At 38.8% G+C, this 27,423-nt stretch overlaps 1 protein-coding gene and 1 pseudogene across 1 annotated transcript; one reads left to right on the top strand and one right to left on the bottom strand.

Annotated features, from left to right (window-relative positions):
- Window positions 1–239: 239 nt before the first annotated feature.
- LOC123445734 (ABC transporter G family member 45-like) lies at window positions 240–12,152 on the top strand. Its single transcript, XM_045122765.1, has 22 exons — window positions 240–463; window positions 621–741; window positions 4,270–4,358; window positions 4,526–4,610; window positions 4,701–4,860; window positions 5,066–5,142; window positions 5,216–5,266; window positions 5,335–5,425; window positions 6,876–7,177; window positions 7,407–7,996; window positions 8,095–8,255; window positions 8,365–8,468; window positions 8,559–8,718; window positions 8,803–8,966; window positions 9,053–9,385; window positions 9,466–9,756; window positions 10,165–10,248; window positions 10,318–10,451; window positions 10,547–10,774; window positions 10,895–11,066; window positions 11,164–11,418; window positions 11,689–12,152. Exons 1-22 carry the CDS (start codon window positions 336–338, stop codon window positions 11,956–11,958), a joined length of 4,050 nt encoding a protein of 1,349 aa, XP_044978700.1. The 5' UTR covers window positions 240–335; the 3' UTR covers window positions 11,959–12,152.
- Window positions 12,153–16,715: 4,563 nt separating this feature from the next.
- On the bottom strand, window positions 16,716–22,165 carry LOC123442307 (annotated as a pseudogene).
- Between the last annotated feature and the right edge of the window lie 5,258 nt (window positions 22,166–27,423).

The following is a 27,423-nucleotide window of genomic DNA, read 5'->3' as shown; positions in this document are numbered from 1 at the left end:
CAAGGATGAAAACCAAACCATGCAATGCATGTGCATGGGTTAACCATATGCTGGATCGATATATATGATCCTACTTGGTGTTGGTGATGGCATCGCATCGCGTGCGGCGTGGCACGATCGTGTGGAGAAATAAAGAAAGAAACCACATGATCAGGGACGTGTTAACGTTGCCCCAACCCAAGACTTGTATAATTAATCCAGACGCGTGCGTTTCGCTGATCCCATGGCGATACGCCAGTGAGGTTCTCGTTTGACTCCATGTACAATTAATCCAGGCGAGGACATACAAGAACACACCAAGCGCACCGATCGAAAATTAAGCAAGCTCGCCGGAAATGCCGACTACTCCTACCCCTACCGAGCACAGCTGTGAGGCTCAACCCGGGCTGCGGCCGCCGCCGCCGCCGCTGAGCCATGAGGACAACCGCCGCTTCCTGCAGATGCTCCGCCAGAACAAGGAAAGGTATATGCATATCTCTTGACTTGAGCAATGAGCATATCAATATATACTACTAGCAACTCAAAAAAAAACTCTCTATACTATGAGCATATACTTGTGTTTTACTAGCTAGCTAGTGTACTTACTTACTATAGTTGTGCTCTCGATGGCATGCATGCAGTCTTGGAGTCGCCGGGCCCAAGGTGGAGGTGCGATTCCAGGACCTTGCCGTGGAGGCCCAGGTGCGCATCGGCCGCCGGGAGCTGCCGACGCTGCTCAACTGCGCTGTCAACGCCGTCCAGGTACGTACGCTGGATACTACTCCCTCCCTCCAGACGTCTCTTAATTAGAAGATCGGATACATACGGATGTACTCCTATCTAGTAAGTAACACATAAGACAACTAATGAATTTGAGACGCGGATAATATCTTGTTTCGCTTGTATCACCGCCATGCATCTATCGCCTTGCTTGCCCTGCTACCGCGTCTTCTCAAACTGTAGACATGACCGGCCTGTTAAGATCTGAATTGCCAATCACGATCTTCAAAGTGGTGCATTGTTGGCGGGTAAGGGCGAATAGAATCAGGGGGAGCTTCTCTCCCATCTCTTTCTTTCAGGCTTCTTTGAAAATTTACAAGAAATGGTTGTTTCCAAGGAATCCTGCACAAAAAAGTTGGTTTTGACTAATATATATACTCACCTACTGTAGAAGTTTCTTGTAGAGATATATGCTTATTACTAGCAATGAGCGCGACTGGTTGGGTGTAAGCACCACGGACGTCTCCAGAAATTTGACGTCCCCGGCAAAAATCAAAATAGGCCCCTAAATGTCATAAAGTTTATTTAAATGAAGAACTAATATAACTAATGTATACTCTTGCTCAACTATATATATAACTGAAGATATGTGTTATTCGGCACGATATTTAGGAAATATATCAAATACTAATGCTAAAATGGTAATCATACTCATAAACCAATAAACGAACCTCGTGTTCTACCGAAAAGAAACATTTGTATAATATTTATTGAAATTAAATCTTTCATCATTTCTTCATAATTAAACTTCTCAAAGACATCATTTTCAAGTTCTATTGTCGTCAAACCATAAATTATAATGTTAAATTTTTGGTACAATAATTGGCTAGCATGATTATATCTATTTCAATGGTCACATCTTTTGGAAGGAACATACAAACTGGTTTTTGTAACGTGTTGATACAAAAATATTGTGCTTATTTTTATTCCTTTCTAAAAAGTACTTCTATGAAAAGATACCATTCCACAAAGATTAAGAGGCGTGTATTCCCCAAAGAGGCACCCTTTCGCCAAGGGACATCTTTTAGCCAAAATACATGAGCACTCGTAAGCTCTAATTGTAAAGATCTAACAGACTTTACCAATCCTCGATATAATCTAATGTATGCTCCTTTTAGAGTGATGTGGCTTAACGTACACTGCATTTGGAGTTAATTTTAGAATAAAGAGTGTGATTAAGGAGCACTTCTTCAAAACATTTACAATATCAACAGAACACTTAGATTTCTTAAGTGAGTCCTCAAGCCAAATTACATCACCACAGACCACTTACATTTACAATATCAACAGAACACTTAGATTTCTTATGTTTATGTTTTCCACTTATAAGTGCATCTTCAATATTAACACAAGCAACCATCAAACTTGTTATACAAGGATCACAACCTATCTAAAGTAAACAAGAAACCAAATGTTTTTCGTACCTCTGATATATTCATTAGTCCCTCCGACACAGTTTAGAAGGCGTGCATGAGCGGTCTCTCGGACCAATGTAAATCTTGATTGACTCTAATTTTCTTTGCAGGTGCTCACACAATAACCACACATGACGCCTAATTATTTGAGACGATAATGCACAGTAACTCACACAACCACTAAACAAGGAGTCATCATGCATGGAGTCTTTCCATCTCGCATAGATACACGCCCAGCGTTTCCACTATGCATGCAGCCTACTAGTACTCCTAATTAACCAAGCAGTAAATGTCATGTGCCTTAATCCTCTTCTATTCTGAAAATGCATGCAAATTGAATTGTGCCTTCTAAACTGTGAGGGAGGGAGTAGTAAGTCAAATGATATCTTGATCAAAAGAATGTATACAATAATTGACCCTAAATGTTTCCCCTAGAGATCATCATGTTCGTCCTCATTAAATTGACTTCTTTTATATTATGATTGGTGCGGAACTCTAGACGAATATCAATCTCCATTCAATGATTTCAAACCAGATTGTACGTCCTCATTAACACATAAGTACTTTGCTTCTTTTACCTTTTCAATGATTTCAAACCAGATTGTAGCAGTGATAAATTTAACTCGTTCTAGATAGAAGGACCAAGACAACGGTCACGAAATTTATCATTGCTGATGCAGCCAACATGCTCTTTGATAACTGGCTCAAAATCAGTTAACATTTGAATTAGTCCTATTACTCCCACAAAATGCCATATTATGTTGAGCAAGAAATTTTACATTTGAAAGATCCATGAACAACACTTTTCTCCAATTCCCCCTTTCTTCCCCTAGCAACTTTATTAATTGTTTGATTCTTTTGAAACATAAGGTGCAAGTCACACCATGTAATCATATTTGTGACTATGTTTTCTACTAGTTTCGTGCTCTTTTAGTTTACTACACGATGAATCCTTTATAAAACTCTAATATGCTAACTACCTTCTCATGACCCCCTATTTTGATAATATTCATAAAATAATTACTTTTTCAATATCTTTGTGTGTGCAAGCCATCATGTGTCACACTTTTATCCATTAGAGAGAAGTCTAGTCTATGGTAGGTAGAAAACCTTCTAGACAATTTATTTCCAGGACCATGCTCAATAAGCAAGTTTCTCTTAGGAACCATTCTGCATGGAAATAACTATCATTCAGTACCAATTTCATCTGAAGTTCTTGGTCAAATATATAATGCTTAAAAGGATTACCGGTGTTATTAGAAATATTAGAATTATTACGTTCATCAACAATATTAACAAATATGACCTTCATTGGCACTACTAGCATCATCACCTCAATTAGCAATATTAATACCCCCACCCCCCCCCCCCCTTAATGATAATGTTACCATCATCAACTTCATCACTTTTTGCATCATGTGTGTCAACCTTTGCAACTTCATCACCATGAACGACATAAACATTAACATGTGGCATTTCATTTTCATAATCATCTTGTGAGTACCGCACAACAAATCAATAAAAAGTACCTCTTTGTGACTGAGTTGTTGCTTCTAGTGTCTCTTCTTATACTTCACAACACTAAATCATATTTCCTTATTCTAGTAGACATGATGAAGATGATATCAAGAAGCCCCTTCACTACGCTCCCCCTCGACTTTCTATTCACCTAGATGAAGCGGCGAGACCCCTCACACTTGCTTGACTTAGGAACGCCTTTTTCAACCTTGCATGGGTGGTTGGGACACCACCCTCTCCAACACCCATCTCATTGTTTTATGGGATGTTGATGCATGCTAGAGGCAAAACCTGACATTGTTTGCAGCTTGTACGTCAAACCACTTGAGAAAGCCTATCCTTGTTACAAATAGAGGTGGAGTTAGGTCTCAATACGGGCCATGTTGCTTCCGTGAAAGGCTGTTCTTGTGGAAAATAAGTTGTTAGAGGTGTGCCAACCACACATGCTATTATTCCTCTAGCCTATATTTGAAGTTATTCCTTGTGCACTAGGGCCCATGATGATTGGCTATTATGTACTAACATGAGCAAACTGGGTGTCCATGGTTCAAATATATTTTGCTTACTATTTGCGTAGGATATGGCATCCTTTTTTCACATGTGTTCTAGAAGGAAAAGATCAATCAAAATCATAAAAGAAGCAAGCGGCACAATTCGACCATCGAGGTATATATGCATACTTTTTACTAGAGTAATATTATGTAACAAGACACTTTGTATCTCAAACTAATTGTTTGAAGGAATGCCATCTTCACATAGTAACACAACTGAAAGTGTATGACTTTTAACTTACTTACCTAAGCTCTTGAAAATTGTAATACAAACATAACCAGGATGACACTTCTTCTCGGAGCGCCCGGTTCTGGGAAAACAACATTTTTGAAGGCATTGACAGGAAAGTTGGATTCATCTCTAAAGGTAGGTTGGGTTATGTATAAACCAACAAAAGCACCTACATACAAGGACTAATGGAAAATGCATTTATCTTGATGTAAAATATCTTACTAGCGCAAAGGAAAGATCTTGTACAACGAAGAAGAATTGAATTCCTCAACACCTCAACACACGAATGCTTACATTAGCCAGTATGATCTTCACCATGCTGAGATGACTGTCAGAGAGATAATTGATTTCTCGTCCAATATGTTGGGAACCATTAATGACTTTGGTGAGTTACTATCCCAAGTATGGTGTGCTATTCATATTACAGGTCTTAGACATACTAAATTATATGCTTATAAAGGAGATTAAGTTTGTAACAAAATGCATAAACTAGAACTCAAAAATTTACCACGTAGATGATAAAGTTATCCTTTATTTTCCACGTTGAATAGTAACCAATAAGATTCCTGTATTTGGAATGATAAATGTAGAGATGATGGCACAATCAGTAAGAAGAAAGCAAGGTGACATCAATGAAGTGGACCAAAATCTTGACTCATTTATTAAGGTGGTTACTTCGATTTTTCTCAAATTTTTAAATACATTTCATATCCCAACCACTTAAGATATGTTATCTACAGGCTACCGCATTTGGAGTAGGAAGTAACCTTACAACAAACTATATTATCAAGGTACTAGTAACTTTTCAATCTACTCTTATTTATCTTGACATAATAATCACAAGACTTGTGTGATGTAGATACTTGGTTTGTCTGAGTGTGCTGATATCCTAGTGGGGGATGAGATGAGAAGAGGCATATCGGGAGGACAAAAGAAAAGAGTAACAATTGGTTAGCATTTTATCCTTTGTGCCACGTATATCTTGTTCCTATTTGTTGATTGTTTTGCCATTCTTGAAATTTATTGCCAATTGACCACGGTAGCTTGATCTTTATGGAGAAAACTAATTTTATGATCCCTTAACTTATCTACTTGTGGATTTTTTCACTTTGCACACTGAACTTGCCAAAACTAGACAATTATGAAAACAATTGGTACCTCGACTGGGACAAAGTTTTTCCATGCAGACCCAACGGGGTATTGAACAATTGTCTCTCATCTTGTTATCCTTTAGTTTCTATATTCTCCCTAGTTATTTTGAGCGTTTTAGACCTTTTGGCATCAACTTCGACCATTTGACAAAATTTCCACTGATATCGAGATTCTAGAATAATTTTGAAACTCTTTTAAAATGAAATGGCTATAAGGTAGGTGGTCGTATCCACACTCACCTGCCCATTACTAACTCACTCTCGGACCCAACTAGGTGACCACCATCTTTTCCATCGCGTTTTGCGTTATTATCACATGCATACCACTATGGGGGCCCACCACGTCTTTCTTTTGTGTGAATTTTATGATTTTCATAAAATTTGAAATTATTATGTTCGATTTTTTTTTTGAAGTTTTGAAGTTTTTTCAAAGTTTCAAAAAGGTAATAAATGGGGTCCAAAAATGAAGGTCTCTTATGAGGGAAATGGTTAGTTTTGAAACAAAAAATGGGACATGTGTTAAAAAACCGCTAGTAATTTTCTTAGCAGGTGACCGCCAAAAAGTTGTGCCCCTTTTGAACTACGATTTTTTCTATTTATATGTGCCGAGAGGAAGTGGCATTAACACTTACCAATATTGTGCATCTCATATTATGGCCCATATTCATCCCTTCTCACATGGTACACTAGGGGGTGGGGGTTGCGCGGGCAACCAAATCCCCAAGGTGGACCACCGACCTATTACACTAAAAGAATTCATACCACTACCAAACAGAGTGAAATTAGAAACATGTATGCCAAGAAGATCAAGACCAGATATATGGGGTGTTGGTCGATGTCCACTTTAATATGAGATCAAGACCATATAGTGGTGAAATTTGAGTGTTCTAGATATATCGTATTATAGTTGGACATCTACCTTGACATCTACCTTGACCTCATATATCGTATTAAAGTCGATGAACCTTTTTCTCATATCTGATGGAATCAGGAATCACGTAGACTACTACATGGTGGTCAAAAAGTGCACTGGATTCATAACATACATTTGCATGTAATGAAGTACACGTTAATAATACAAACTAACTTGTTCTGCAAAACAGTATGCTAGCTAATCAACTATGTAGAACAAAAGCATATTACATGGTGACAATGCCAATGCCATCAAATACAATACCAATGTCCTAATTAAGCACTTATTTTCAGTGTATTAGTGTCATTTTATTTCATGGTGAATTCCTTGATGCAGGAGAGATGCTAGTTGGTCTAGCAAGATGCTTCTTTATGGACGATATTTCAACTGGTCTTGATAGCACAACAACATATGAGATAGTAAAAGTTATACAACAAATGGCTCATTTAATGGATCTCACGGTGGTTATTTCCTTGCTTCAACCACCTCCCGAGACATTGCAATTATTTGATGACATAATCCTTTTATGTGAGGGTCAAATTGTATATCATGGTCCTCGAGAAAATGCTACCGATTTCTTTGAGTTCATGGGATTCAGATGCCCCAATAGGAAAGACATAGCTGATTTCCTTCAAGAGGTACTACATTACAATTTCATGAAGGAATTACTAGATAAACAATAGTACTTATTTAACTTTTAGTACCAAACTACTATTTGAAAAACTTTGGGGCAACTTACATTAAAGTCATAGACTATGGCATGCATTCAATCACAATTCTCTCCATGAAATTTATTATTATATTGTGTACTTGTGCATAATAACATATATGGTAATAAACTAACAAAATCTTTTTCCATTTGTCTAGGTAACCTCAAAGATGGACCAAAAGCAATATTGGATTGGTGAGGAACATATGTATCACTACCATCCAATTGAAAAATTTACAGAATCCTTCTATTCGTCATATCTCCCTCGACTTGTACAAGACAAAATATTTGTGCCAAACAATAGAGTAGAGAGGGAGGATGCAAAAACTAGCTCAAGTCTCTCCAAATGGAATATTTTCAAGGCATGCTTTTCAAGAGAATTACTTCTTCTGAAAAGAAACTCTCCACTACATATATTCACGACCATACAGATAACAATCCTTGCTTTGGTGGTATCAACCCTTTTTCTTCGAACAAATATGAACCACAAATCTATTAGTGATGCCAATAAGTATATCGGAGCTCTCTTTTTGGCTGTTATGATAGTAAACTTCAATGGAATGGCTGAAATTGCAGTAACAATAAAGCGACTTCCCACTTTCTACAAGCAAAGAGACTTGCTAGCGTTGCCAGGATGGGCAATCCTTACTCCGGTTTTTCTTCTTAGTATCCCAATATCTTTCGTACAAACAAGTCTTTGGACCATATTAACCTACTATGTGATTGGCTATGCACCTTCCTTTATCAGGTACATCTCCGCTTAGTCAATTCAATATCTAGGTTATCATGGTAGCTTAATTAGGTTGTAGTGATAGAAAATAATTTACTTAATTATTATTTTTACAGATTCACGAAGCATTTCTTGGTTCTTTTTTCCATGCATCAAATGTCAATGAGCATGTGTCGCTTATTAGCTGCGGTAGCAAGGACACTTGTAATGGCCAACGTGCTTGCCACCACATCTCTCGTAGCAATCTTCATATTTGGAGGCATCGTCATTGCAAAAGGTTGTATGTGATTTAGCTTAGTTTTAAAAGATGTATGACAAATCTATAACACAAGACATGTGTTCACACTAAGATTCTATGACACTCAACAACTTTTTGCATTGAACAGATGATCTTCAACAATGGTTACAATGGGGATATTGGGCATCCCCATTCACCTATGCACAAAGTGCAATCTCCCTAAATGAGTTCCTTGATGAAAGATGGGCAATAGTAAGCAATCATTAAACTAATATTTTGGATACAATGTATAACATATATATGACATATATATGACCTATCAATAATATCCTCTTATGATAGGAATTTCATTACGAAAATGTTAATACCGTTGGTGATGCTATCCTCAAGATCAGGGGGTTGCTCACAGAGTGGCACTGGTATTGGATTTGTGTCACTATATTATTTGGATTCTCATTGGCCTTCAATATACTCAGTATCTTTGCACTCGAGTTCATGAACCGTACGTATATCAAGAAATATAAAAAACAAAAGTGTTGAAAAATAATTACAATTGGTGTTTATCATGTTTGTTTACGATTTGCAGCGCCACACAAGCATCAAGTTAACAAAAGAGACATGCAGGTAATAACAGAGTTCACGAATAAGATAGTGGGAATTGGCAGTGCGTCAATTCCACCAGGTGTTCTTCCATTTCGGCCTCTTTCCTTTGTATTTGATCATATCAACTATTTTGTCGAAATGCCTAAGGTATACTCTTAAACACAAATTACCTTACTAAATAGTAGCATCCATCTAGTCACATGTTCACTATAGGAATACATATCTTATTCTAGGAGATGATGAAGTATGGAGTAACCGATAAAAGGCTTCAGTTACTACAAGATGTTAGTGGTGCTTTCAGACCAGGGGTTCTAACAGCTTTGATGGGAATCACTGGTGCTGGAAAGACAACATTGCTCGACGTTTTGGCTGGAAGAAAAACTGAAGGATATATTGAAGGTACAATCACAATAGAAGGATATGCAAAGAAGCAGGAGACATTTTCAAGGATCTCCGGCTATTGTGAACAAAGTGATATCCACTCACCTAATCTCACTGTATATGAGTCGCTACAATTTTCTGCATGGCTTCGCTTGCCTTCAGAAGTTAAATCATGCCAAAGAGATGTATGTTTGATTGTTAACACCATTGGAAGTTTAATTTATAACACAATATATCCTAATACATTCCTTTAAATATGTTACAGATGTTTATAAATGAAGTCATGGACCTAGTTGAGTTAACAGGATTGAAGAATGCCATGGTGGGTCTGGCGGGAGCAACTGGCCTGTCGGCTGAACAACGAAAAAGGCTAACAATGGCTGTGGAGCTTGTTGCTAGCCCTTCCATTATATTTATGGATGAGCCAACCACTGGATTGGATGCTCGTGCTGCAGCAATTGTCATGAGGACAATAAGAAAGACAGTAGACACTGGAAGAACAATTGTTTGCACAATTCATCAGCCAAGCATTGGAATATTTGAAGCTTTTGATGAGGTATGAGTAAGTCATATTATTAAATATCTGAAAAATATTTCTCCGAAATACAAGCAAGAATTGAATAGTTTGGTTTTGAGATCAATGATGGGAAAGAGCATCAAACTAAGAATACACATAACCAAAAACTATCATTTTTCACAATGAATGAAAGGGCAATATATAGAAACATAACTACCCTATCAATTACAAAGAATGAAACCCAACAAGTTTTTTTGCGAAAGTGAAGCATTCAATGTAATTGGCCCGCCCATTTCCTTTTATATATGTGTTAATAGTAGCATACATGTACTTGCTAATGGCAAACAAGTGTCCTTTTACATGTATTTTTAAATGGAGCCTTCAATAAGATTATGAGTAAGTACTAGTATTAACTTCCTCACCTCAATTAAATTTGACAAATTGTAGCTTCTACTCATGAAACGAGGTGGTCAGACCATATATAGTGGTTCACTAGGTCGACTTTCTAGCAACATGTCAAACTATTTTGAGGTAAGATTGGCCAATTGTGATTCTTCATTCTTGATGGAGAAAAAAACTATTAAAAGTTTGTTTACACAGGATATCCCCGGTGTTCCTAGAATAAAAGATGGACAAAACCCAGCATCATGGTTGTTGGATGTCACTTCACACACAACAGAATACAAAATTGGAGTGGACTATGCAGAAATTTATCGAAACTCCTCCCTATACAGGTACACATGATGTAATCATAATGCTACATCCACTCGAATGTAAGTTGGATTGAATCATAAGAAAAGTATAAATATGATTAATACTTACCTTATAGGGAGAACATGCTTCTTATTGAAGAGCTTGGAAAACCAGCGCCAAACATAGAAGATCTACATTTCCCTCCAAAATATTGGGTAAACTTTAGGGCACAATGCATTGCTTGCCTATGGAAACAAAGATGTGCATACTGGAAAAACCCGGAGCATAATGTTGTTCGGTTCCTAAACACATTCGTTCTATCAATTATGTTTGGAATTGTATTCTGGCAAACTGGATCAACCATGTAAGTATGAATGAAAATAACTCTTTTTTTGCGGGAAGAATGAAAAAATCTCTAAGGATTTTTTTATGAATAATATACCATACCTCTAGTATGTCATAACTTGCTTCACCTATGGAACAGTAAACGACAACAAGATATATTCAATATACTAGGGCTCATATACGGATCATCATTGTTTCTGGGATTCAACAATTGTTGTATCTTACAACCGGTTGTGGCAACAGAGAGGGTTGTTCTCTACCGAGAAAAGGCAGCAGGCACATACTCTACCTCGGCCTATGCCATAGCTCAAGTAATATTACTTGTCTACTCTAAAATTAAGTTAAGAATCTAAACCTACAATGCTTGGCAATGTTTTTTCAACTACAATGTTAAACTTCTATCTGCAGGTGGCAATTGAATTGCCTTACATGCTTGTCCAATCCTTCATATTCGCGACAATCGTATACACAATGATTGGATTCCAAATGGCCGCCAATAAGTTCTTTTGGTTTCTACTTTACATGGTGTTAAGCTACATGTACTACACACTCTTCGGGATGATGACGGTGGCGCTAACACCAAACATTGAGATAGCTTCAGGATTGTCCTTCCTTATCTTCATCTTTTGGAACATATTCTCTGGCTTCATCATCGGAAGAGAGGTATGGCTCTCACTCTACCAAGTATTAACCCCTATAACTACAATACAGATTTAAGAGAACATGGCAAATTAGGGTCATGGAATCCCCAACTAACCCCTCAATAGATTGCATATTCCATACCAACTTCATATTAATATAATACCCTTACGAACTAATGTTGCATATTTAAATTAGATATTTTCCTTCAAAGAAATAAATAAACAAAAAATGGAGGATAGATTGTGCATGATTAACCTGATGAACAAAAATATTGTGGCAATGTGGACGCAGATGATCCCAGTCTGGTGGAGGTGGGTATACTGGGCAAACCCCGCAGCATGGACGGTGTACGGACTCATGTTCTCCCAGCTTGGTGACCGGACGGAGCCAATTCTTGTACCTGGACAACCAAACCAAACAGTGCGAGAGTTCCTCGAGGGCTACCTTGGACTTGAGGACCACTACTTCAACCTTGTCACGTACCTGCACTTGATCATCATCATGTTGTTTGCCGTTATCTTCTTTATCTCCCTAAAGTATCTCAATTTCCAACGGAGATAACATGAATCAATTAAGTGATGTCATGCGAACTACAATTACACCAAGAGGCAAACCCACTTAATTGTATAGATCTAAGAAAATACAATCACCCTTTTTTTGAACATCGAACAATCACCCAATTGTAAGCACAATATCACATGGATTGTGATTCAAGAGAAAATGTGTAAGAAATCATATGATTTGTGTGAGAAGTTGTACATTACATGTGCCAAATTTATTGAAAATTTCAGCCTTGTATTAAGTCAAAACTCTTTTCGGTCATCTGAAAAGAACATGCCAACATCTACGAAATCATATTAGTTTCATCACATTCATCATAGAATAAATTTCTAGTATGAATAATTGATGTGTAGACATTAGCCCATATTTTCTATAGCTTTTGTTGTAATATATAATTTTTTTTGTAAATTTCATGTTCTTATGTTTTGATGGATTTTTTTATATAGAGAAGTTTGACTTAGGATCAATCGTAGTGGTGATGTAGAGCAAAGTTTATGTTTAGGTCAGTCGAAGATATATGTCACAGTTGTTGCAAAACTTGTTGTGAAACGTAGTCATCCGATCACACTTGACATTGTATCTATCACACATGCCAAACATGTGATTCAGAAAAACACATAAACACATAGCACAATGTCATGAGCATAATAACAATAATTAGCACCAGGTGCAGCGAGGGAAACTCAGCTTATTTCTGTTTATTATATATATTTTTGGGTGTACAAGATTTGGCTCATTGCCTCTGTCTCTGGTCCAGCAACATAGGAAAGCAACGATAAATCCGAGCATACGAAACCATTACTTCATTGCAGTCCACGCCATGGCCACATAGCTAGGAATAGTGGAGTACTACTCATCTTCTTCCTGAAGTATCCAAGAGCATTCAGCTAGGTTACAGCCACACTCCCAACTTGAGTTTCATCCCATTCCAGTGTTAGAAACATAATACAGCCCCACGTTCGGATGATGGATAATCTACATGAGCGAGTCTCACGGCGCCCACGCCCATGCTCTCTCGCACGATGGCTTCGCCCTCGCTTCCACGCGCGGCGTGATCGCCATGTTCTGTTGTAACAATAACTCTCTCTCCTCCCTCTGTACCTCTCGTGTGTATAAACACGCCCCATGTACATCAGTTCAACATAGACCGAGTTTATCCATCTTACTTCCAGGCCATGGCCAACTGCTGTCTTCTTGAGCTAACAAGCCCCTACCCGATTGAGACCATGTCAGAGTGCCACAACTTTGTGGAGACTATATATATAGATATAGGTACTCACTGCTCGAGGACATGAGCAGTGCTGACAATTTCCTTACCTGATAGGAGGCACATTCATTTCATCGTCGGTGGCTACGACTGAAACATCAGGATCTACCTTGATGGTGACGGGTGGAAGGAGGAGGACGCGCTTCTCTAGTGAAGCAACTGATGTGAGGGTGGGTGAAGTTCAGTTTGAGTTTAACAGAGACCACCATCAAGTGCATCAAGATGGATGACATGCATGGAGCCTTGTGTCTTCGGGGCACTTGTTCACCTCATATACTTACGTACACAGATTCTATGCCGAGCGACTGACTGTGATCTGGATCACAATGTTGGTCTCCACAGATAGGTACAGACTCACTCGACGGGCTAATTAAAGGCCATTTGCAAAGGGAAGCGGCTATATAATATTGTTCAACGTAAATAAGCTTATGTTGCTACAGTATTACGGTATGTATCTTTAAATATACTATTCTGAAGGTCTTTGGTTGGTGGTCCGTGGAGTGAGTGGCTGCATCTTGTTAGACGGTTGATAGACATACATGCCATATAATGTTCATTGGAAGTTGAACATGAATGGCATCTTCTCAGTAAAATCTATGTATTTAGATCTCATAGATTTGATGCCTATACCCAAGTCAAATCATATTTGAAAGGTTAAGGTCCCGTTAAGAATAAAGGTCTTCATGTGGTTTGTCCACAAAGAAATTATTCTAACGAAGGACAATTTGACAAAACGTAATTGGGCGGGTAGTCAAAGATGCATCTTTTGCGATCACAACGAAACTATCAAACACCTCTTTCTTGATTGTTCGATGGCTAGGATGCTATGGCGCTCACTTCATATAGCCTTTAATATCAGCCCTCCTAATACTATACACACGTTATTCGGGACGTGGTTAAATGGGGTAGAGATAAACACTGGAAAGAACATACGGTTGGGAGTATGTGCATTACTTTGGGATATATGGAACAATAGGAATGATTTGGTGTTTAACAGACACGGTTCTATAAATTTTTTGCAGGTTATCTACAGGGCCACTGCCATGATCCGTATGTAATCGTTACTCACTCCTACATAAGTCAGGGAGCCTTTGGTTATTGGATGTACCCGTTGGATGGTGGTAACTCAGGATATCTACAACCGGTTTGGATGGCGGTCCAGTAATAGGATAGATAGTTAGTGATCTATGCCTATTTCAGCCCGTTATGGCATTTTTGGTGTTTACCTTTTCAATACTTTGTTCCAGCTTGTGATGTATTGCGGACCTGTTTATATATTATTTTTTTAATAAATGGCTGCATGCATTTATTGATGCAGAGGCCGAGGGTATTCCTCTCTTTTTTTAAATATATGCTCGCGCCGCCGTGTGTCTGGCGTGTCGATTTCAGAACTGAACATGACGTTTGCGCTCCTAAAACACTGAGAAACTTGTGAGAATGTTTGTGCTCTTTCTAAACGTTCTGGGAGTGTTTGTGCTCTCTTTCTTTCATTTCCGTTGCATTGTTTTCATTCTCCCTTAGTTTTGGTAGCGAAGTTTCCTGTAGAACCAAATGGCAATGACATGGATATATATATGTTTTGACATTCTGAGTAATTTTTTAAATAGACGAACATTTATTTGGAATTACCTTACATTTTATAAAAATTCAAATAATTATGATCAAAATTTAAGAATTACAAACTTTTTTAAATTTAAAGACCTGAACATTTTTTGAAAAAGAAAGAAGAAACGTTATAGGAAAAACCAAAAAATGAAAAGAAGAAAAACAAACTTTGGAAGAAAGACCGTCTCGCAAAGTGTTCATAAAATGTTTTTAAAATTCCCAGCCCGTTGTTTACTTAAAAAGCATCAGGCTTCACATTGTACTCCCTCCGTTATTATCTATGAAGTCCCACTGGCTCTGCACATATGTTATTATCTACTCATCCCGTTTCTAAATATAAGTTTTTTAAAGATTTCATTACGGACTACATACAGAGCAAAATGAATGAATCTGTACTTTAAAATATATTTATATACATCCGTATATAGTTCATAGTGAAATCTTTATAAAGGCTTATATTTAAGAACGGATGGAGTAGGAGGTTACGTGTTCCATCCAAAGTTTTTATTTTGAGGAGACTTCGATTCGCAGCTAATGTGATCCCTTTTCGTTATTTTTCATCGCCTACCACCGCAAATGGGCTGTCCAAGTGAGCCGCCTTTGCGAGCGTACAGTACGACGTATACATTACATTCAAATGGGAAAGGTCCATATTACCTTTTATACGTTTTGTATCGGATTAGATAATTAATCTAACCTGGGAATATATAACATAATATCCTATATAGAGTTGTTTCTTCTCTTTTGTTTCCATATTTTCTCATTTTCTATTGAATCGGATTATAAAATCCTTGCTTAAAGTGGAAACCTAGATAAAAGATGTGTTCTTGCCCCGACTGCGACGCCAAGGTCCCTGCCGATCTCCTCGTCGCCCTTTCCTTGGATAACATCCTCCCATTGATCCCCTGCCCATACTGAGGCGCTAGGGTCGTCACATGGATTTCACCGATGCTAGGAACTTCTGCGCCCATCCTAATCAAAAAAATGAGAAATGATTACACGAGGTCTATGCATCAGAAATAAATATTTTCTTCCATAGAACTAATCGCAGCATACAACATGCTTTTTGTTAGTTTTATAATCATTGTACTTATCCTCTGAATAACAATAATCCTCTTCTGAGCACGGGCTCAGCTGCTCCCACTCACAAAAAAATAAAAAAAAATACTAAAAAATTCCAAAAATTCCAAAAACAAATTGTGTGGTAGACAATTTGATGCGTGAGGTCTGCTCCAAATTTCATCTCATTAGAACATCTGAGAAGCTCTCAGCAAAAAAGACAAATTGGATCATAAAAATTGTGAACAGACAACCTTTTTCACATATCCAGATTTTGTCTTTCTTGCTGAGAGTTGCTCAGATGTTCAAATAAGATAAAATTTAGAGCGGACCTCATGCATCAAATTGTATACCACACACAAAAAATTGGAATGTTTTGAATTTTTCTAGTATTTATTTTGATTTTTTTTGTGAGTGGGGGTGCAGATGAGCCCGGGTGCAAAAACGCCATGCCCTCTAAATAACTCTTATTATATTTCGAAGCATCAATCATGACACGGGAAATGTGAAAACATATGAACCTACAATGCATTGCAACTCTGCAAGATGAGTTCTTATAGCACATCATCCTACGTACTCTCAGCCATCCACCCAAAAAAAAAACATAGAGCCGAACCATTTTTCGTGACATGTTCTCAAATAGCAGAAGGGCGACATGTCACACCTCAAGGGATGGATTTTGCTTTTCGCAAATTGAAGGGATGGGCTTAAATGTACTTTTATAAGAAGGACGATACATTATAACTTGCAAGAGACCGCTTACATCATTGACTTCAAAGTAGACATACATAATACAAACTTACAAGCACCCTTACAATGTCATCAGTTAGGTACTAACGAGAAGTCGCCTCTTGTAACTAACCATTACCCTTCCTTTAGGCCCTGGTATGAATTTATCAATTACTTCCTTTGGGAAAGGAGAAATCATTTTGAGCTCAAAGTTCTTCAGCAAAAAGCTCCATATCACTTTAATTTGCATGTAAGAATATTCCTCCCCGAAGCAAGCATGCCTCCCACCGCCAAATGATGTGAATGCGAACTTGCCGCCAGCTTTGTCCTCCTCTCTCCGAGGACCAAAACGGTATGGGTCATATACATGAGGGTCTTTATAAATAGAGTTAATTCCATTTTTTACCCCCTCTTTTGTCCTTTTTGACAGGGATTGCCCCATATAAGAAAAGTTCATCCATCTTACCCCATTTAAACTAAATTTGTGCCAGAGTTTTTCCTATTTTAATTATTTTACACATTCTATCAATTTTATATTTTTTTTGCCGTCGTTTTCCTCCCCGCTCGATTGCACACCCGGTTCTTTCTTCGGTTCTTCTTTACACATGCCCCATCCTTATCTGTCACCGGCTCCTCCAGCTTGTCGTTACTCCATCTTACACCTAGTTCTTTCTCCCGAACCACCTTTATGAATTGGGTATTATTTGCAAAGGTTATCTCAAACAAAACAAATGTCTACTTGTATTGCATCTCATTTCAACGTCTTATATCAAGTTGCAAGCGCCTTTGCAAGTAGCAGCACCTAGTGTTGCACATAGTATGCATCAACGGCTAGTACCAAGCACAAAAGAAGCAATATGGCATACGAAGCAGACCAACTAGCAGTAGCACACGGGCAACAGACCAACAATAGCTAGCCTGCACCTATAGCAAATCGCATGGCAAGCAGCAGTGTGATAGCCTGGCTTATTAGGGATGATAGACTACTCATATCAATAAGGAATTCCTTCTTTTCCGGGAGCCCATTCGAACAGAACTTGCAGGTTAAGCGTGTCCAGCTTGGAGTAGTTCTAGGATGGGTGACCAACCCAAAAGTTGATCCCGGGTGTGCATGAGTGAGGGAAAAGTTCGAACAGAACACCCAGGTTAAGCGTGCTCAGCTTGGAGTAGTTCTAGGATGGTTGACCGACCGGGAAGTTGATCCCTGGTGCGCATGAGTGAGGGCAAAGTTCAAACAGAACACCCAGGTTAAGCGTGCTTAGCTTGGAGTAGTTCTAGGATGGTTGACCGACCGGGAAGTTGATCTCGGGTGCGCATGAGTGAGGGCAAAGTTCGAACAGAACACCCAGGTTAAGCGTGCTCAGCTTGGAGTAGTTCTAGGATGGGTGACCGACCGGAAAGTTGATCCCGAATGCGCATGAGTGAGGGCAAAGTGCGTAGAAAAGACTAATATTGATATGTGCGGGAAGTTGACCCCGGGGTGCGCATGAGTGAGGACAAAATACGCAGAAAAGACTAGTATTGATATGTGGGACCAGACTAAATTCCGCCAGAAATAACGACCGCCGGCGGGTGTGTCCGGGGCGTTATAAGTAGCTACCATAAGTTGCGAGTGTGGCGAGGCGGCGGCGCTAGAATAGGAGAAGGACGCCGAACATGTCACACACACACGTGTCCATGAGGCTCCGCTCACGAGCAAGTTACCGGCGCAAATGGATAAACTAGAATGGGCAAGGAGTCAATGGAATTGATCAATTTGATGGTGTTGGGGAACGTCGCATGGGAAACAAAAAAATTCCTACGCGCACGAGGACCTATCATGGTGATGTCCATCTACGAGAGGGGATATTCGATCTACGTACCCTTGTAGATCGCACAGCAGAAGCGTTAAGAAACGCGGTTGATGTAGTGGAACGTCCTCACGTCCCTCGATCCGCCCCGCGATCCGTCCCACGATCTAGTGCCGAACGGACGGCACCTCCGCGTTCAGCACACGTACAGCTCGACGATGATCTCGGCCTTCTTGATTCAGCGAGAGAGACGGAGAGGTAGATGAGTTCTCCGGCAGCGTGACGGCGCTCCGGAGGTTGGTGGTGATCTTATCTCGGCAGGGCTCCGCCCGAGCTCCGCAGAAACGCGATTTAGAGGAAAAACCGTGGAGATATGTGGTCGGGCTGCCGTGGCAAAGTTGTCTCAAATCAGCCCTAAAACCTCCGTATATATAGGGGGAAGAGGGGGCGCCTTGCCTTGGGGTCCAAGGACCCCCAAGGGGTTCGGCCGAGCCAAGGGGGGGAGTCCTCCCCTTCCAAACCGAATCCAACTAGGTTTGGAAGGAGGAGTCCTTCCCCCTTTTCCCACCTCCTCTCTTTTTTTTCTCTTTGATTTTCTTCCTATGGCGCATAGGGCCTTCTTGGGATGTCCCACCAGCCCACTAAGGGCTGGTGCGCCACCCCCAAGGCCTATGGGCTTCCCCGGGGTGGATTCCCCCCCCCCCCCCCCGGTGAACACCCGGAACCCATTCGTCATTCCCGGTACATTCCCGGTAACTCCGAAACCTTCCGGTAATCAAATGAGGTCATCCTATATATCAATCTTCGTTTCCGGACCATTCCGGAAACCCTCGTGACGTCCGTGATCTCCTCCGGGACTCCGAACAACATCCGGGAACCAACCATATAACTCAAATACGCATAAAACAACGTCGAACCTTAAGTGTGCAGACCCTGCGGGTTCAAGAACTATGCAGACATGACCCGAGTGACTCCTCGGTCAATATCCAATAGCGGGACCTGGATGCCCATATTGAATCCCACATATTCTACGAAGATCTTATCGTTTGAACCTCAGTGCCAAGGATTCATATAATCCCGTATGTCATTCCCTTTGTCCTTCGGTATGTTACTTGCTCGAGATTCGATCGTCAGTATCCGCATACCTATTTCAATCTCGTTTACCGGCAAGTCTCTTTACTCGTTCCGTAATACAAGATCCCGCAACTTACACTAAGTCACATTGCTTGCAAGGCTTGTGTGTGATGTTGTATTACCGAGTGGGCCCCGAGATACCTCTCCGTCATACGGAGTGACAAATACCAATCTTGATCCATACTAACTCAACGAACACCTTCGGAGATACCTGTAGAGCATCTTTATAGTCACCCAGTTGCGTTGCGACGTTTGATACACACAAAGCATTCCTCCGGTGTCAGTGAGTTATATGATCTCATGGTCATAGGAACAAATACTTGACACGCAGAAAACAGTAGCAACAAAATGACACGATCAACATGCTACGTCTATTAGTTTGGGTCTAGTCCATCACATGATTCTCCTAATGATGTGATCCCGTTATCAAGTGACAACACTTGCCTATGGTCAGAAAACCTTGACCATCTTTGATCAACGAGCTAGTCAACTAGAGGCTTACTAGGGACAGTGTTTTGTCTATGTATCCACACATGCACTGTGTTTCCCATCAATGCAATTATAGCATGGATAATAAACGATTATCATGAACAAAGAAATATCATAATAACTAATTTATTATTGCCTCTAGGGCATATTTCCAACAGATGGATCCTAAACGAGGAGCAGCATAGATTAAAGTGTATTTACCTCCAGCGCATGGAGTCGAACCTTAGCGAACCGGATGTGCGGTCGAGGAAGGGAATAAAATTGGCTATACACAAAGAAAAATACCTACAAATCATATATGAATCAATGACAGAATGTGCAAAAATCTAAAGAAGGGTAAAATCTGGCATCTATTTTGGTTAAATGGGGTAATTAAGATGTATGAATTTCGCTTAAATGGGGTAATCCCTGTCAAAAAGGACGAAAGGAGGGGTGAAAAATGGAATTAACATCCTATAATTATGTGCTAAGCTGGTTGCCAACCACTATAGAGGTAGCCATCGTATGCCCTTCCGGAATTTCATAGTTGTAGCCTTCTCTAGTTTGTACAATGAAGTTCTTCTTCACATTGCGCATTACCATTGCTGATGCAGGAATTCTTATCGGCTCTTTGATGCAGGAATGTAAGGTTCCCATCTCTAACAAGATGTTGTAATCTATGTGTTGTCCATGTTTTCCAATAATTCTTTTGTTGCTCTTCTATAGAGGCTGCAAAGTAGTACTTTTCATGGCTTATTAGACAAGCTCCCGACCAGGAGGCAGCGCTTGTGCTCGCGTGTTGCCCAGCAAACAACAAGCTAATGAGTAGCCCAAGTAATATCACTCTCAGTCATACAACGGCCATTCTTCATGCATTTTGAGTCTATAAGTTTTTGTAGCACATCATCCTCAACTTGGCCTGAGATATTACGTGATCTCACTATCTCATGAAATATATGTCCCAGCTTAGTACGCGCCTTGTCGCGTTGCCGGTGGGCCGGAACTTGGAAATATGGGGAAAAAGGCTGATGAAGTGCAATGCCAATTTTATCGAGATCATTGATAGAATTTCCTATACGCCGCTCAATGCGGCAAGTAGTCGTCGCTTCACACAGAGGTGCGACCGAGCGCACCGGGTTTGCGCCAGCCCGTTAAAACTTTCAACGATCCTGGTTTTGAGAACCTTCTAGAAGTTTTGAGCCGGTTTTTTCGGTTTTGGGAACATTCTAAAAGATTCCCTTAATCTTTTTTTTTCTTTTTTTCTTATTCTTTTTTGTTTCTTTTTTTTCTGTTTCCGTTTTAAAAATGTTCTGTATTTTCAAAAAATGTTTCGAAATTTTAAAAAATGTTCCGGATTTTGAAACGATGTTTTGGCATTTGCAAAAATGTTTTGGAATTTTAAAAACTGTTTCCGAATTTGAAAAAATGTTTTGGAATTTTAAAAATGTTCTGGAATTTGAAAAAATGTTCTAGAATTTGAAAAATGTTCCGGAATTTGATAAAATGCTCCGGAATTTGAAAAAATGTTCCAGAATTTGGAAATTTTCTGGAATTTGAAAAAAGTTTCGGAATTTTAAAAAATGTTCCAGAATTTCCAAGATATTACGGAATTTGAAAAAATGCTCCCAAATTTGAGAAAATGTTCCAGAATTTGAAAAATGTTCCAGAATTTGAAAAATGTTCCGGAATTTCAAAGATATTCCGAAATTTGAAAAAAAGTTCCGGAATTTGAAAAACGATTTTATACATATTTTATAAAAAAATTCCTGTTTTTAGTTCTGTGAAAAAATACCAAAAATATTAGAATACCAAATATTTGTTCGCGTCTTCTGAAAAATGTTATAAAGTTCAAAACTTGAAATTTGAAATGTTTGCATTTATAAAAACATAAAATGTTCCCAATTTCAAACTGTGTTCACAAATTTAAACAGAAAAGAAAAGGAAAAAATATAAGAAAAAACAAACAAAATAAATAAATAAAGAGAGAAGGAATATAATAAAAGAAAAAAATTGGGCCGGCCTGTTCTAGGTGCCCCCTGTGCGGCGGAGGGCTCCCTACCGCAATGAGCGACAGGTAGGAGCTCCCATCATTGATGAGCACATAAACTTCTTGGTACATCTTCTCACGGACCTTCTTCCAAGCAAGCAACGGCATGAGTACCTCTCTTCCAAGATGAACGTCATGAAAAATGAGCCACTCATTAGTTGATATAAGAAATAATATCGCAAAGTCTTATCTTCTTCCTATTTATTTATTTAGGCACTTGTTTTTATGTTCAAATCATAAGCACATTATGGATCTAAGATTTTGTTCTTGAAATAATTTGATAATATGACTGCATGCATCGATTGATGCAGAGGCCGGTGGCCGTGTTCCTCCACTAGTAGAAAACAGGGTTTTGGTCCTCGCCTGATAAGAGCATTAGTCCCGGTTAACTTACGAACGGGACTAATGCGTGCATCAGTCCCGGTACGAGCGGCCAAGACACTGGTCGGGCCTCTGCGGGCATCAGTCCCGGTACTTCTAGGACCTTTAGTCCCGGTTCGTGTCACAAACCGGGGTTAAAGGACCTGGCTCCTGGTGCAACCCCTTTAGTCCATGTTCTTGTGTGGAACCGAGACTAAATGGCAATCTTCAGTCCCGGTTCTAGACACCAACCTGGACTAAAAGGTTGCATATATATATATATATATATATATATATATATATATATATATATATATATATATATGCTCGTCCATGCCCGCTCGCTCCTCTCATTTTTGGTCGACCAGCGTGTGGAGGTGTGTGATACTCTAGTTCTCATCTCCTATGCACATGAGGTGTTTGATGAAATGCCCGAGCCACATCAAATTAACTTTTTAGTTTGCACATGTGTAGGGTGCCGTCCCGTTCCCGTGCACGTCGTCCTCTCCCCCGTCCATTATTGCCCGTTGCCGATCTAGTCGCCTGCACCACTGTGGTGATCCTCTTATTCTTAATTATCTTTTTTAGAGAAAAAAATCTCACTTGTATAATTTATATAGCTACTTGTATATTTTTTTACTTTTATTATTGTTTGTTATTACATAGTACCATGGTTTTGGTATCCGCACCCGTGGGCTCTCGTCCGGTCTATGATTCAGATATGGTATATTATCTTTTATAACTATTTATTTCATTTAGTGTTTATGAAAATTATGCCGACCAACTTGACATAGATGTCTTTATCTACAAGGTGAACCAAAAATTCCAACCGAGCCTCTTACCGAGAGGTTAAATCTAGTTGAAAAAGAATACAATTATTTGAAAGAAAAATTGAAAAGAGTTGAAGAAGTGATGATGAAATTGGAGTTGCATTATGACGATGTCGTCGATCTAAACAAGATCCACATGAATGCAATGCGCTTGAAGATTAAAAAGACAAAAAAATATGTCATTGATAACGGGGCTTGGTATCATTATGTTGCTGAATCAATTATTACCTTAGTTGCAATTTTGGTCGCATTTGTTGTTGCATTTAAATGTTTCACATAGTTGTATGTTAGTTTCAATGTATGTTTTAATTAGATGCTCTAAGGAGCTGTATGTTGTTCTATGAGGACTATATGTATGGAATTTACGTATTTATTTTTTCAATAATAACATTTGATGATGAACTTGTATTAATTTGGTCACTTTTCTCCATTCATGATGTTCTATAATTTTTTCATATACTTAATTAAATAAATGAGTTTTCGTCTGAAGCCCTGATACTTCAAAAGAGTTTTCGTCCAAGACCCTGATACTTCGAAAAAGATTGTCAAGTTTGTACACGAAGTGCATCCTGTTTTTGTCATAACCCTCTCAATTTTTTATCACATGTTGTGTCGATGAAATTATGATACCATGCCAGGTTTCAACCTTTCCAGAGTTCATTTATAGTGATTTTCAATTTCAGGACCATTTAGCTCAAAAAACGATTAAATGCATAAACAATAGCAAATGAAGTCAGAAAAGGGTTGAAAATTGATGATGTGGATTTGAATGCTGCATATGGACCTCACAAATAGTCTAGAGTTAAACTATCTTGAAAAAATGAAATCATTTGTAATAGATGAGTTTTCTTCCGAAACCGTGATACTTCGAAAGAGATTGTTCAGTTTGTACACGAAGTGCATCCAGTTTTTATCATAATCCTCTCAACTTTTTAGCACATGTTGTGTGGGTAAATACCATGCCAAATTTCAACCTTTCGAGAGTTCATTTATAATGCTTTTCAATTTCAGGGTCATTTAGCTCAAAAATGATTAAATGCATAAGAAATATCAAATGAAGTCAGAAAATGATTGAAAATTGATGATGTGGCTTTGAATGGTGCATATTGACCTCATAAATAGTGTGGAGTTAACCTATGTTGAAAAAAATGAAATCTCTTTATCATAGATGAGTTTTCGTCCGAAACCGGGATACTTTGAAAGAGATTGTCCAGTTTGTACACGAAATGCATCCAATTTTTGCCATAACCCTCTCAACTTTTTAGCACATGCTGTGTGGTGTGAAATTTTGATACCATGCCAAGTTTCAACCTTTTTAGAGTTCATTTCTAGTGATTTTCAATTTGAGGGTCATTTAGCTCAAAACATTTGTTAAATGCATGAAAAATAGCGAATGAAGTCACAAAAGGGTTAATAATTAATGATGTGGCTTTAAATGGTGCATATTGACCTCACAAATAGTCTGGAGTTAAACTATGTTCAAAAAAATGAAATCCTTTTCTAATAGATGAGTTTTCGTCCGAAATCCTGACACTTCGAAAGAGATTGACCAGTTTGTACACGAAGTGCATCCAGTTTTTTTATAGCCCTCTCAACTCTTTAGCACATGCTGTGTGGGTGAAATTATGATACCATGCCAAGTTTTAACTTTTTCAGAGTTCATTTGTAGTCGTTTACAATTTCAGGGTCATTTAGCTCAAAAATGATTAAATGCATGAAAAATAGCAAATGAAGTCAGAAAAGGTTAAAAATTGAAGATATGGCTTTAAATGGTGCATATTGACCTCAATAATAGTTTGGAGTTAAACTATGTTAAAAAATGAAATCACTTTGTAATATATGAGTTTTCTTTCGAAACCCTCATACTTCAAAAGAGATTGTCCAGTTTGTACACGAAATGCATCCAGTTTTTCCATAACCATCTCAAATTTTTAGCATATGATGTCTGGGTGAAATTATGATACCATGCCAAGTTTTAACCTCTTCATAGTCCATTTGTAGTGCATTTGAGTTTGAGAGTCATTTAGCTTAAAATGATTAAATGCATGAAAAAAATAGCAAATTAAGTCGGAAAAGGGTTGATAATTGATTATGTGACTTTGAATGATGCATATTAACCTCACAAATAGTGTGGATTTAAACTATGTTGAAAAAAGTGAAATCCCTTTATAATACATGAGTTTTCGTCTGAAACCGAGATACTTTGAAAGAAATTGTTCAGTTTGTACACGAAGTGCATCCAGTTTTTGCCATAACCCTCTCAACTTTTTAGCACATGCTGTGTGGATGAAATTATGATACGATGCCAAGTTTCAACCTTTTGAGAGTTCATTTATAGTGCTTTTCAATTTTAGGGTCATTTAGCTCAAAAATGATTAAATGCATGAAAAATAAGAAATGAAGTCAGAAAAGGGTTGAAAATTAATGATGTGGGTTTGAATGGTGCATATTAAGCTCACAAATAGTCTGGAATTAAACTATGCTCAAAAAATGAAATCCCTTTGTAATAGATGAGTTTTCATCCGAAACCCTGATTCTTCGAAAGAGATTGTCCAGTTTGTAAACGAAGTGCATCTAGTTTTTACCTTAACTCTCTCAATTTTTTAGCACATGTTGTGTGGGTGAAATTTTGATACCATGCCAAGTTTCAACCTTTTTAGAGTTTATTTGTAGTCCTTTTCAATTTCAGGTTCATTTAGCTAAAAATGATTAAATGCATGATAATAAATTACGGGGAGCGGCATGTCGGGGCAGAGGGGCACGACCCGGCGAGGGCGTCAATGGCAAGGTCCGGCAGCTTGGCAGCGTCGAGGTGGTCGTCGACGCTGTCGGTGGAGAGGACGATCGAAGAAACTATATCGGTGAGGAGGAGTGCCGGCGGCCTGGTGGGTTATATTCCCAGGCATTTAGTCCCAGTTGTGGTTGCAACCGGGACTAAAGGTGACATTTAGTACCAGTTGAAGCCTCCAACCGAGACACTAAAGGCTTGGGCTTCTGCCCTTTCGGCTGGCGAAATTTTTGCCTTTGCTCCTAGTTAGTGGCTCCAACCGGGACTAACCCTTTAGTCCCGGTTGGAGCCACCAACCGAGACACGGCCGAGGTGGGATGGAAGTTTAGTGCCACCTCATCGAGCGAAGGCTGCTCGCACCGATTTATAAGCCCCGTTGCGGCTACCGTCCTGAGGTTCTCTCTAATGGAGGCAGTAAATGCCTAATCTTCAGCCCTGTCCAGTTGGGCCTACTTGTCCTACGGGCCGGCAACCTAGCCCATGTTTGGTTGGATTTATAATCGTATGCAGGCCGTGGTGGCCTAGTAGACGGGCTTTTCTTTAAAAATATTTATGTTATATTTTTGCTATTATAGTTTTTAACATAAAAATTTATGAAAATTCTTTTTGTTATTCAAGTTTTTAACAAAAAAAATTTGATAATTTTAGTTTTAAATTTTATATAATTTTAAGTTAATATTATTTTGATCATAACTAGAGGTTTGTAAAAGTTTTTAGCTAAATGATCCTGAAATTAAAAAGCACTACAAATGAAGAATATTATAAAATACTTTTTGTTAACCGAATAATGTTATATTTTCGTTTCTGTTAAGTAATTAGTTTAACCTAATACCTTTTGTTAACCTAATTTGTCACATCTCTGATCAAGTCATGCCCTGCTATGGTCTGCTCTTGACCACAGGTGCAGACAGGGGTGTACAAATGGAAGATGAGATATGTCCCCGGGTATCAACATAGAAAATGCTATCAGCCGCTCATCATCGTCACTATCTTCATTATCATCTTTTTCATCGGTCGTCAAACAAACATCACCACATATTTCATCTCTTTCGGCCTTTGAATTTCATCAATGGCAGGCAATGTTTTCCAAGTTCTGCAAATTTGGTGAATTACTTCATCACCATCTTCATCAGCGGTACAACAAACTTACAAGACATCCATTTGTCAGCCATATGATGTTAGTAATTAGGATCAGCAAGCAGATAACTATGAGATCGCACGAAGTATCTCGGATAATCTTTTTCACCCACATTACACATCGACTTGTCAGATGTGAAATGCTGCCAGGCAGCAAGGATGATTCCAAAGCATAATAAGCATGAGATTGATCTAGGTCGTGCATTGGTTTGTGCCCAACTCATTCAAACAAAACTTGCTGCTAGGGTTGG

Source organism: Hordeum vulgare, chromosome 3H (assembly GCF_904849725.1).
Source record: "Hordeum vulgare subsp. vulgare chromosome 3H, MorexV3_pseudomolecules_assembly, whole genome shotgun sequence".
NCBI classification, from domain to species: Eukaryota; Viridiplantae; Streptophyta; class Magnoliopsida; order Poales; family Poaceae; genus Hordeum; species Hordeum vulgare.
Note: the sequence above shows the minus strand (reverse complement) of the source record. Positions and strands in the feature narration are given on the sequence as shown.

Coding starts and splice junctions, on each gene's coding strand:
- LOC123445734 (XM_045122765.1), top strand. CDS start 336: ATGCCGACTACTCCTACCCCTACCGAGCACAGCTGTGAGGCTCAACCC. Junction 464..620: donor CTCCGCCAGAACAAGGAAAG/GTATATGCATAT, acceptor GCATGCATGCAG/TCTTGGAGTCGCCGGGCCCA. Junction 7,178..7,406: donor TAGCTGATTTCCTTCAAGAG/GTACTACATTAC, acceptor CCATTTGTCTAG/GTAACCTCAAAGATGGACCA.